Raw genomic sequence first — 11,216 nt, 5'->3', positions numbered from 1 at the left:
CCGCAGCTGATGAGGCTGCCCGACATTCATAAAATGATCTTTTAATGACGGCTGCGTCGCCCGCAGAATCGCTACATTTTTTTGCGCCATTTCAATGAAATTTTTTTATGAATTATAAGATAATTAATCCAACGAATGAATACAAGGTTTTCATTTAAAAATATGAAACACATATTTTTAAAATAAATCCTTGGCCTTTCATCCATTTTTCTTGCATCATCCGTGTTTGGATTTATTTAAATCAAACATTTTTATCAGCAGAATAGCTATTTTCTGGCCATGTAGCAGTATTTTTAATATTTTTTTTCTCCTACTGAGACATGGGATTATGGTGTGGGCGTGGGCGTGTTGGGTGGAGGAGGAGGGATGAGCGGAGGCGGGTTAGGAGGGGTCTGTGGGGTGGCACGACACACTTTGTATGTATGAAGGTTTTTTTATAGCACTTTTCTGCAATGTACGTCAGCGGATCAGTCCATAAATGGGGCTGCGTGCGCCTGTGTGCGGGCGTGCGCTCTGGCGCGCGCGCCCCTGAGTGCGTGCGTCTCCGCGTGTGTTATCTTTACCGAGAATCTCCCCTCTCTCTCTCCGTGCCTGTCTCTTTCTGCCTCCCTCTCCCAGCTCTGCAGAGTTGAGGTGGGCGTCAATAACAAACCTGATGGTAGGTTTCACTGCACAATAAAACAGCCTTTTGTCGGTAGGCCTTTTTAATTGAACGGAAAATAAATGTTTAGGGCGCAAAAATAAAACGATAATCATCCGTGTTTATTATGTCATTTATAATTTTTCTTGCATTTTTTTTATTCACACAATGATTGTCATTTTTTGTGCGTCGTTTTTATTCCGTTTGACATTCACTCATTGATTCTGGTGGTTGAAATTGGTCGGAAAATCTCATTTTTAAGGGGGTGTGTGATGCTTCCGTTCTGGGAAAAGTCGTACCGCGCTCATCCAGAACCTTTTCATTCATAAATGCTGCCGTTTTCTTTAAGGCGAAGGTTTTTTTCATTATAATAATACGTGTGAAAGAACTATTGGTTGTTTTTGGTGGAAATCTCTGCGCGCAGCAAAGCGAACATCACGACGTGTTTGGTGGTGGTGGTGGTGAAGGAAGAGAGGGGGGAAAGGGAAATTAATCATCTTCATCAGTTTGGAAGGCTACCTCGCCCTCCGCCGCGGTCGCTGCTGCCACTGCTTTAGTCACCACGCCATCATCTTCATCACCGACACCCTTCATCCAATTAACAAGCTTGTTTCAACAAGTTCTGGCAGGATGCGACGCTTTCAAGCCCATTCCGAGCCTTTAATTATCAGCTCTTCGTCACTCCGTGGCGTGATTGTGCTTTTGCATCAAGGAAGCCCACAACGAGTTATTAATATACACGGTCGCATGCGGGACAACGGAGTGTGTGGCATAATCCGTGCGCAAAGCAGCAACTTCTGGAAACAATAACGCGCGGTTGTTTACCTCCTTGGTCTCGAACGCACTAAAAAAAGTGAATGGCATCTGTTTTTAACTTAAAACTGAGGAAAAGGGGAGGTGGGGAATGTAACATTTGGTTCTCTTCAAGCTCATTTATTGTACTTTGAAGCTCTTGAAAAACAGCACGTTGCAGAATTGACTGTTTCCAGGCAAATCTCCGTGTGTGTTCATTCAGCAAATTGATGGGGAGGAAGGAGAGACAGACAGACAGACAGACAGACAGGGACCATGCGTCTCGCTGGAGTGATTTGCAGTCCTCGCCACCACAGAAGTGATGTATCAGCTGCATAAGGGTGTGGATGGAGGCCTGTATAAACCAGACTTATCAGACCAGTGTGCCGTGGCTGTCTCATGATTACATTAAAGGTTATTGTCATCACAGGAGGGATGACATTAAGTCCTGCGCTCCCAGACTTGTCTCCGCTCTCCTCTCTACTTCTTTGACGTCATCCCAGCCTCAAACAACGCGTTTCCTTGGCTGTTTGCTCCTTGAGCAGGAATGCAATTCCACTTTGATAAAAAAAAAAAAAAAAATACCCATCCTCGTCTCTCTTTATCCGCAAGTCAAAATGACATTTCACAAAATGTCATTTCGGCCGTGTTACGCATGCTTCTCCACTCGCGCGCGCGCGACGAGGCGCAGTTTGGCGCGCCAGGTGGAGGTGTTTGGCGCTGAAGGTTCTCTCTGCCCGGTTGTGGCGCAAACAAGGTCGGGAAACGAGAAGTTGCCTTCAAAATTCACCTCAGGAGAGGTTGGTCCTCCAAGATGAGGATAAATTTAACATATTTCACAATGTCAGCTCCAGTTTCAGGCTGGATCACTTGTCTTGACGCATCTGCCCCTAATTGAGCTGCATTTGCAGAAAGGATTGGGGACCATGATGTTGGTTTTTTGGCTCTCCTAATGAGATTTATTTATGAATTACTTGTTTGGAACAGCCCCTCCTGAGCAGAGCGCATTTTTCCTTCTTATTCTCTTTGGAGTCATGTCGCTCAGTGATTGCTGATGCAACTTTTTGTCATCCAGAGTTTGCCCTCGCCTCCTGTGAGCCTTCAGGGAGGGCTATATCTATCTTGGCACATCCCCGGGTGTGTTGGAGGTGGGAGTGACTCATTAAGCAGGTGTGAGCATCCACTCTTATACTGCTGCACGCCAAACAAGCACGCAGGGAAGAGCCATGATGGCAATATAACTAACGCATCACAATAAATCTTTGCACTGGATCCGTGCCAAGACGCAAGGATAATGAGCTGCTGTTCCTCCATTATGCTCGCTCTTGTATTCATCAGAGGTAGACTTTCCCAACATCCATTACCAATAGAACGATTGAGAGCTCTTTATTTGAACCCAGATTCATAAAAGAGATGAATTAATCCCAGTTTGTTCTCGATGATGTGAGGGGAGGGGACCAAAGAGGACAGTCGGAAGTTCCCCATGCTACGATCAGCTGTTGGTGATGGCAACATCCCTGCACTGCAGAAGCATTTGCAAGGAAGATATGCACCTGCAGGAAAAAAACCCGCAAATATTGCATCAAAACTGAGGGGAAAAATGACGCATCGGGGAGTTTAAAGACTCAAGAGAAGTGGGAAGACCGAATCCATGTTTATCTCACATCTAATCTCCCCATCTAAAATAAATACTTATTTCTGAAATACCCCGAACATCTAATTTTACATAAATAGGGCATCTTTAAATGGCACGCGGTGTTATCACGACTTGGTGGAGACGCGCTTGTTACGCAAAAGCCTCAAAAAAGAAAAAAAGAGAGGGGTGGAAAAGCCTACTGTGGAGGCTGGAGCAGAAAATACGGAAGAGGAGAGGTTTCAATCGTTTATTCTGCGTTTGTAGATGCGGACCAAACAAAGGGGAGTAATGCACCTTAAAAGCGCATTAATAGTTTCGCCTCGGGGCTGTTAGTTCGGTTGCGACCAGTCAGCCGGCGGCAGGTCACATGTTGCCGCGTCATTGTGTAGTAAAGTTACTGTAGTTGCAAAGAGGATCCTCATTTCGACTCCAGAGGTCTCCCATCCCGCGGTGCTGCTGCTGCTGCTGCGTTTTTGCTTGCGACAACTTCGGTTTGAGACGATCTTCAAAGGAAACGCGCAGCCATGGGAATGCATTACTCCAGCCATGCAATTTCCACCATCAATAATTTAATCTATTTGCTCCAAAGCTGAAGAGATATATCCCGAAGCTTTACCGAGAGAGTTGCAGGGAGAGGAGAAATACCGCTAAAGTCTAATTTTACTCGGGGAGTTGTCCAAAACATCCCAGATGACTCCACTGTCCTCTTGAATGGTCTGTTTTAACGACTGGGCAGTAAAAGGTATGTGTCTGCTCGTTTTCGACAACTTTGCTGCTGTTTGAGGGTTTTGGGGGCAAAAACAGATGAAGTGTGTGTGTGTATGTGTGTTTGTGTGGGTCTAAAAGTGGCTCGATCAAGTCCAGATCTCCTGCGCACCGACAGCGCCGCAGCCCGACAGGGGATCTGTGTAACTTTATCCCCCCGTTCATTAATAAAAAACGCTGTTATTATGTTGATTGGGTTTCCAGTGGGGAGCACAAGCTCGGGAGATATAATCTCATGAAGGGATGGGACCAAAAAAAGGAAAGAAATTATTTTTAAAAAGTGTTGTTTTGGGTCATTTTAATCAAGTTTGAACTTAATTTCTGAAAAATCAGCCGATGGAAAGGGTTTCCATAAGGCACTCACCCACACCGCGGTCCTCTTAAAGTTTTACATCTTTGTTTCAGACTCAATGACAAACACTTTGATGGACATATTTGAACTTTATGGGACAGAAAAAATCCGACTGCTGTGACCTATCTGGGGTTTTGACTCTACAGTAAACACACTGAGTAAAGAAAGTGGCAAAAAAAGTCACAAAGTTGTGACAAAAAAGAGAATTTATGGAAAGAAGAGAGCTTAACCCCTTTAACATAACTGCACCAAGTTCCGCTTTACGCACGACAAAATCAACTTTACGCACAACAAAATCTACTTTACGCACAACAAAATCTATCTCTCTATCTCTTTATCTATCTATCTATGTATCTATCTATCTGGTAGAGACATGGAGTTGAAGGAAAACATGGATTATTTCACGGTCTCAGACACCACCTAGTGTTCACTTTGGGGAGTTGCCAGTTTGAAACTGCAGGTCTGCATCTCTTTACTTTACTTTCAAGGTTTGGAACCTCTTTAGATGACTCCCTAAAGCTTCCACTCTGATGTTGGGTTCTGCCTTAACACAAACTGGACAGATCGTGTCTTTTCACTGGGATCGCACACTACTGCTGCACAGAGAAGGCAGGAGCCGAGCCGCTCATTTGGGTAGCATTAATCACTCAGCGGGTATTTGAATGCTGGGTTCTCCATGGCAGGAACCAGGGGTTGTTCTGGAGGCCAAGGTATAATTTATAGAGATGCTCATCTATTACTAAACGTGCTCTGAAGATTGAAAACAGATCAGGAGGAAGCAAACGTTCACATATGTCAGCCATTATTGCAGACAGCTCAATTGAGCCTAAAGGGCCTTTCAAAGTGCAGCATTGTGGCAGAATAAGGTGATGTCAATGCATAGTATTTTTTTTAATAACATTTGCTTCTTTTGCCCCTCCAAAAGCGAGCGTTTAGGCTTCGGGGCTTGTCGTATTGAGCATGACAAAACTTGCTGCTGGGTAAACAGTTCTGGCATCCTCGCTTTTAGAAAAATCAAAGAAAGATACCTAGAACGGAGAAGTTGTTGCGGCAGAGAGTCCATGTTGCACATGTGTTTCTATTCAAATACATGTGGGCACACTTCATTCTTTCATCTCATGCTGTTAGCATTGTGTTCATACTCCTTTGTGGCAAGATAATCTCGCTCACACTAAAGTCAAAAAGTGTCGAGACATGCAGGGGAACTCTACACATTGTGTATGAACACTGGCCTTGCTAGTTCATTCATGCTTTGGAGAAACTTTTCAGTAACTGTCAGAGGAGGCATTTATCACTTTAATCCCTATGGAGCACAAAAGAATAAATGTGAGAGGGAGTTACTTTACCTCGTCACACATCTGTGTTCTCTCAGCGAGGAAGCAGGTGGTTGTCTATAGATGCCAAAGTGGACAGAATTTACTGTTCCTGTATTCATACTGTATTTTTAGGAAAAACTTGGGGGGGAAGGGCTTTTACTGGATCTTTAATTCCTCCAAACCCTTAAAACAGCGTCTCAGAACTTAAGGGATCCCAATACAGTACCCTGGGGTACACCTGGACCCATTTTTTTTTTCTCACCAAGATCTCACATAACTAATCTAGGAGCACCAGCAAGCAGATTTTACTCCTCTTTCCTGATAAAATATTCATGCTCATTATGTAAACAGACAAACCCATCTCTTTATTGGCTCCCGTGAAAACCTTCCCCGCACTGGATGGATGAAACAGGAGCAAACCAAACATTTGTCACATTTAGCCTGGGTGTAGATATAAGCCAGAGATTCTCTGCCGGTCCCACAGCAATTAAATGATTCATTGGCTTTATCGCATTTTAACAGGATGTTGATTGAGAGCATAAGCCATATTGATTGTCCTGATGGAAACAGGAAATCACAGAGATAGAAATAAAATCATCTGTTGTTCCCGGTGTGAGGATACCCAGGGGAATGGCATGCAATTGCGCACTGTTGAGTGGCATTACCCCCCTCAGCAACCTCCCCTCCCTCCCTCGCCTTCTCCATCCTCTCCCCTATGGAGACCTGGAAGAGACGTCATCGGAGGTTGTTATGCTGCGAAATGACGCTGGCACTCTCCCCACCCCCTGCTACTGCAATATTACCCCTGTGGTCTGTTACAGAAGATGCAGCACTCTTCGTCTGCACCATTTCCAGCATGAAGTTTGACGCCTAACAGTAATCAGGCCTCTGCCGTCATTTCCCTCTTGTGGAAGTGGAACCATTTGAGCTCGATGCTGATAATAATTATATCAGCCTAAATGCTTCCTACACATATAGCTCACGACTGGCCTCAATCCCGTAAACCTACATGCGTTTCCATGCTGGGAAGCCTCACATTCTTGTGAATGTGTTTCATCATAACCTGGATTTGGAACAACCTTCAGAGATGAGGGCTTCATTCTTGAATTTTTCCTGAATCGGTGTATTAGTTGGATGAGAGGAGGCAAAAAAAATAAAAAAGAACACCCCCCCTCCTCAAGTTAACACACATATGAGCCAGCCCCTCCCCATGCAACACACACTCCGGAGGAGCGCGTCACAGAGCTCGGGGGATGAGTGGCTCATTAAGAAGAAGGATGTGATATTCTGAATAGAGACTGTGAGACTCCCAGCACGTCTATTTATAGACGAGATATCTCTATGGCACTCACCGTGGTGTCGGTTAATTGCAGCCACAGCCCCAGATACCAATTAAGAATGAAACAAATGCTTTTAAGGTGGGGTTTTGCTCCTCCCCGTCGTAAAGGTTTCTCGTGTCCATCCTGAGCGAAGGCAGGAGCGTGTTTGCTTGCCGTGTTTTCCTGCGTCAGCTTGGGACATGCGGAGTGCAGTCAAAGCCACGGCCAGGCTATTTTTAAATGAGCAAGATCTAGATTTTTTTTTTTTTTTTTGTAAGTGTGTGTGTGTGTGTTTGCCTCTATGATGCCTTTAGCTGTTGGATGTTCACCAATTCATTGATTTGCTGTGAATCTTAGAGCTCCTGAGAGGTAAGGGATGAGCATGTGCTCAGTCAATTCATTGATTTAGGATAAATGTTCGGCATTTCTGCAACATATGGCTCCCTTTGGATTTTTTTTCTTTTGCTTATCTTGTAAGCTGCTCTGCTCTCCAGAGCCTCTTGGTTGGTACAGCACCGGCAGGATGACACATCTCTCTGTCACACAGGTTCCTCATGACATCCTGCTCATTCCTTCTGCGGTGCTTTCAGCGTCCACCTGCCAAAAACCAAACAGTGTCCCTCATAAAACAAACCCATTCACAAACACTGGGTTTTGGTGTCAGACCTGTCTTGCAGCACTGACCAGTTTACCGCTTAAATAAATAAAAACCACAGCTCCAGTGTTTGCCGGAGCTGACACAAACACATCAGGCAGGCTGTGGAGGTGCTGCACACGGGTGGAGGTTCCTGAGCTGTTGATGGTTGGGGATTTTGCTTGCGGGGCTTTCAAACGATTACAAGCCCATCTGTTTTGTCGTTTCACAGTTGACCCTGACGTGGTGGGTGCTCTAAATACATCCATCTGTCAGTTGTGGTTTTAATCTGGTGTAAAAACAATTAATGTAACAACCAGATGACGTCTAATAACCGGAAACCACTACTTATGTGCTGAATTTAAAGGCTTTTTTCAAAGCCGGTTAGCAGCTTCATGGCAGCACATACCTGCACACTCTAGAGTTTACTCAGCAGTTCATGAATAATATAAGTGTACGGCGCTTTCAGCATCAATTTGTGTAATATTATCTTTGGTAAAAAGCAGCCTCTCTAATGCTCAGCTCTCTGCTGCTGCCAACAAATAGAAATCAAAGCCAGACCTCGCACAGAGTCCAGTTTGCAAACAAGCTGAAAACACTGACGACACAGTGCCAGTATGATTTCAATAAAAGCTTGTTTTGATTACTGCAAAGCTTCAGGCTTTCTTTTTGGCGTGCACTCAGAGAGTGAACAAGAAAGCAGGAGCTGTGGGTGTGAAGAAGTGGAGAGGAGCTGGCTTTGTTGAAAATGCTCTTGAACTGACCGACTCTTCCCCTTCTGTTTGTCTCTCTCTTCATCTTGCAGTTCCACCAGGTTAGAAGAGTGATGACCATCCTGTTCCTTACTATGGTTATTTCATACTTCAGTTGCATGAGAGCTGCGCCCCTGAGAGATGCCCCGGGCATGCGGGGCCATCGGACGGAAGGCTACCTGGGCGCCGCTGCGACGGCCGTTCGAGGCCACGGGACTCCGCAGAGCGGCGGCGGGCCGGGCCAGCGCGGGGAACTCCCCTCACTCACAGACACATTTGAGCAAGTGATAGAAGAGCTGCTGGAGGTGGAGGGAGAGGCGGCGCAGCTGGGACAGGGGGCGGATAAGAGCCAGGCAGGCGGGGGCCCGTCACCTGTGGTCGCCACAGAGACCAAGGATGTCGACCTGTACAATTCGCGGGTGATGATCAGCAACCAAGTGCCTTTGGAGCCGCCGTTGCTCTTTCTCCTGGAGGAATACAAAAACTATTTGGATGCCGCTAACATGTCCATGAGGGTGCGGCGGCACTCCGATCCATCGCGGCGGGGAGAGCTCAGTGTGTGTGACAGTATTAGCCAGTGGGTGACGGCTGTGGATAAAAAGACGGCAATAGACATGTCTGGGCAGACGGTTACCGTCATGGAAAAGGTCCCTGTCCCCAACGGCCAACTGAAGCAATACTTTTATGAGACCAAATGCAACCCCATGGGGTACACAAAGGAGGGCTGCAGAGGAATAGACAAGCGGCATTATAACTCCCAATGCAGGACAACCCAGTCCTACGTGCGAGCACTCACCATGGATAGCAAACGGAAGATTGGTTGGCGGTTTATAAGGATAGACACTTCCTGTGTATGCACATTGACCATTAAAAGAGGGAGATAGTGTATAAAATGTATAGATTTTATTGCAGAGTTTAAAAAAGAGAATAAAGAGAAAATATCTATTTGTATATATACATAACAGGGTAAATTATTCCGTGAAAAATTTTATGAACTGCATGTAAAAAAAGATGGTTTATACAGTAAAGTGATACTACAGTCTATTTATTGAACATATTCATGACCTTGTAAACAATTAAAAAAAATCTGATGAGTCTTTTTGCGCCCAGTTTAAATTACTATATCACTTGACTCAAGACATTGTGATTTGTTTACATTGCCAAGAATTAGAAAATGAAGGGATAAGATTAAAAAACAAGGGCAAGGAATGAAGGAATGAGAGAGGACAGTTCCATCTTCAAAAGCTTGCATGCTGCTTCAATTGTGAATTGAGAAATATCCACTAAAAAAAAGGATATGATGCTGACCAAAAAAAGAATAAAAAAAAGAAGAATTCAGTTTACATATTCAGCAGAAAACAGTTTCCTCTCGAGTAATTTATCTGTTTACTGTTCTAAACTTCTCAAGGTAATGTTGGAATTACATACTATGTCAAGGTGCTGTTGTCAAAGCTTTGCTGTTTATTTTTTTATCTCCACAAGAGGAAAATATATATTTAAAAAAAGCATATATATATATATATATATATATATATATATATATATACATATATATATACATATATATTTGACATGTTTCTGGGTTAATATTATTCATTTTGTATGTTGTGAAGTTGTTTGCAATATTAAACTGAAATATTTCAAGAAATAAAAATGACTATAGGCAACTGAAAACCAAAATCAATGTTGCTAAAGTTTTAACAGTACATTTCCAGGATTTCCGCCCGCATAGGCTAACTTAGCAATTGAAAAGCAGAGCAAGCACGCAATGCACACATGCACGCCCACAAGCCGCCATTATTTTGATGTATACGAAAAAAAAAATCTCATTGCTTCTTTTCAGGCTGAGAGCAAACACACGGAGAAAGTGAACACAATTGTGGGTAGGAAAGATTTTGCTGTTGGCTTTAGGCAGGAATGTGCAGTAAGATAACACGTGGTTTTCCTAAAAAACTTTCCCATTAGCACACAAGTAGAAGACAGCATCAGCGCTTTGATCTCCGCTTTTGCTTTTTTTTTTGTCTTGACTCAGGTGCTCCGAGATTTACTTAATTAGCCCTTCAGCTGCGCATGAGATACTTTACAATTGCGTGAACTCCAGATCACAACAAACGTGCCTACACGTTCAAGTGGAGACTAGTTCCAGTAGGCCTGAGTACACAATAGGCATGCCTCAGATTGACAGTGATGGATTCTGCCACCCATATTTTTGTGTACATTAAAGATATACAGCTGGCATTTTGCGATGTCTACAAGCTAATCCTATTTTTAAACTAGGAGGATCATCAAACAAATTTTGACAAAACCACTCACTGTGATCCAGCACAAAAGTGATTCTTGGCATCTCACTTAAAGGTGTGCAGCCGCTCTGTCAGTTTTTTCCCTCCAGCAGATGAGAAAACCCCGTTTACCAAGTGTAGACATCATAGTTTGAGGTCACAGTGGATAAACTAAATCACACTGATCGCCAATTCATTAAATACATTAAGTTCATAAAAATAGAAAGAATCAAAATCAGAATTTATCCTCAAGTACTTCATTTTACTTCTCCCTCAAGCACCTGGAGGTAAGTCAGGCATTTGATGAATGAAGGGGCACACTATTATAATATGGAGAATGCTATCCAATGGAGAAAAATGCAAAGTTCTTCGTAACAAAAAGCAGAGTTTTTGGTCAGGTCCAAAGAAAACTGTGCAACTCAAGTGATGATTCTGAAGAAAAGAAGAAGCCGTGCTCCATGAAGGAATTCCACTCTGAGATGGAGATGGAAAACATTTGTCCTGCTCATGCAGAAACACATCCTCAAGGACAAGAAGCAACAGTTTTTGGATTCTTTATTGGTAAGGTAGTCAGAGTTCTTCATTTGTTCTCAGTAGGTGCCTTGGGCTTTTTTTGTCTAACAATGTACCAGCAAGCGGAAACTGACATTTATTAATTACGCACCATAAAGACAGGGAGGAAATCGTGCTTTATCAAGTCAAGTTCAAGCCCGGGTTTGCATAAACCGGGG

At 43.8% G+C, this 11,216-nt stretch overlaps 1 protein-coding gene and 1 long non-coding RNA gene across 11 annotated transcripts in view; one reads left to right on the top strand and one right to left on the bottom strand.

The window, feature by feature from the left end:
* Positions 1-9,534, top strand: part of bdnf (brain-derived neurotrophic factor) — a 13,836-nt gene extending 4,302 nt beyond the window's left edge. For 5 of the 6 annotated variants that reach the window (XM_024296243.2, XM_024296238.2, XM_024296236.2 and 2 more), the window contains one exon: positions 8,260-9,534. In XM_024296243.2, coding sequence (XP_024152011.1) covers positions 8,281-9,090 — 810 coding nt within the window. In that variant the 5' untranslated portion in view covers positions 8,260-8,280 and the 3' untranslated portion in view covers positions 9,091-9,534. Of the gene's footprint in view, positions 1-2,784; positions 3,811-8,259 lie in introns of those variants that run through there. The other variant, XM_024296241.2, reaches the window with a different exon arrangement.
* Positions 1-11,216, bottom strand: part of LOC112161192 — a 45,930-nt gene that overhangs the window by 32,168 nt on the left and 2,546 nt on the right. For 2 of the 5 annotated variants that reach the window (XR_002921804.2, XR_002921805.2), the window contains exon 2: positions 6,854-7,417. The exons of the other annotated variants lie outside the window; for them this stretch is intronic. This is a non-coding gene — a long non-coding RNA (uncharacterized LOC112161192). The remainder of the gene's footprint in view (positions 1-6,853; positions 7,418-11,216) is intronic. 5 annotated transcript variants of the gene reach the window in all.

Source organism: Oryzias melastigma, linkage group LG3 (genome assembly GCF_002922805.2).
Source record: "Oryzias melastigma strain HK-1 linkage group LG3, ASM292280v2, whole genome shotgun sequence".
NCBI lineage: Eukaryota > Metazoa > Chordata > Actinopteri > Beloniformes > Adrianichthyidae > Oryzias > Oryzias melastigma.
The sequence above is the reverse complement of the archived record's forward strand: the minus strand, read 5'-3'. Positions and strand labels throughout refer to the sequence as shown.